We start from the raw sequence: 790 nt of genomic DNA, 5'->3' as shown, positions 1-790 counted from the left end.
CTGCTGCCTCGTGTCCTGCGCCGTCAGCTGCTGCTGTGCCGCCGCCCCCGCTGTGTCCGGCGGCTTGAGCTTGGAGAAGGCGGTGGCGAAGGCCTCGCGCATCTGCTCCGTGTTGCTCTTGACCAGCTCGCAGAACTCCTCCGCGTGGTTTTTCTCCAGGTGGTAGGACAGGTTCGAGGTGTTGCCCGAATAGGCGATCTGGGCCCGGCAGATGCGGCAGTAGATCTTTTTCCACTGGAGGATGCAGCCAGCCGCGTCCGTGTCGAAGCCGAAGTATTTCCAGACTTTGCTCTTGGCGCGCGGGTGCGCCACCAGCTTGAGGTCAGACGATGGCGACGAAGACGATGAGGGGTGCGCATTGGGGTCCGGGGGGGTTTTGGCCTCCATCGTCTCTCTGCGCCTGGGCTGGGTGCCCCCGGGGCCGCCGCCGCTGCCGTCTCTCAGGGGTGATGACCTGGTGAGAAGCGGCAAGACAGACAGACACACAGTGAAAAGGTATCGGAGACAGGCCGCCCCCCGGCTGGTGTGGCGCAGTGGATAGAGCGGCGGCCTGCGGGCTGGAGGGTCGTGGGTTCGAGTCCAGACAAGGGAACCCCCCCAAAATAAAAATAAAATAAAAAAAGAAAGTAGGCCATTTTGAGCATAGCCAACATTTTTTATTCTCGTGTTTAATTTTTTTAAAAATATATTTTATTGATTTTTTTTTTACAGAGAGGAAGGGAGAGGGATAGAGAGTTAGAAACATCGATGAGAGAGAAACATCTATCAGCTGCCTCCTGCACGCCCCCCA

At 57.3% G+C, this 790-nt stretch overlaps 1 protein-coding gene across 1 annotated transcript in view; it reads right to left on the bottom strand.

Annotated features, from left to right (window-relative positions):
• The window catches only part of LOC102262896 (zinc finger BED domain-containing protein 1), a 2803-nt gene extending 2126 nt beyond the window's left edge, over positions 1-677 (bottom strand). Inside the window, 1 exon segment of the mRNA XM_014539623.1 lies at positions 5-677. Within this exon segment, the coding sequence (XP_014395109.1) occupies positions 5-387 (383 nt within the window). The 5' untranslated portion in view covers positions 388-677.
• Between the last annotated feature and the right edge of the window lie 113 nt (positions 678-790).

This window comes from Myotis brandtii, unplaced genomic scaffold, assembly GCF_000412655.1.
Source record: "Myotis brandtii unplaced genomic scaffold, ASM41265v1 scaffold2212, whole genome shotgun sequence".
NCBI lineage: Eukaryota > Metazoa > Chordata > Mammalia > Chiroptera > Vespertilionidae > Myotis > Myotis brandtii.
The sequence above is the reverse complement of the archived record's forward strand: the minus strand, read 5'-3'. Positions and strand labels throughout refer to the sequence as shown.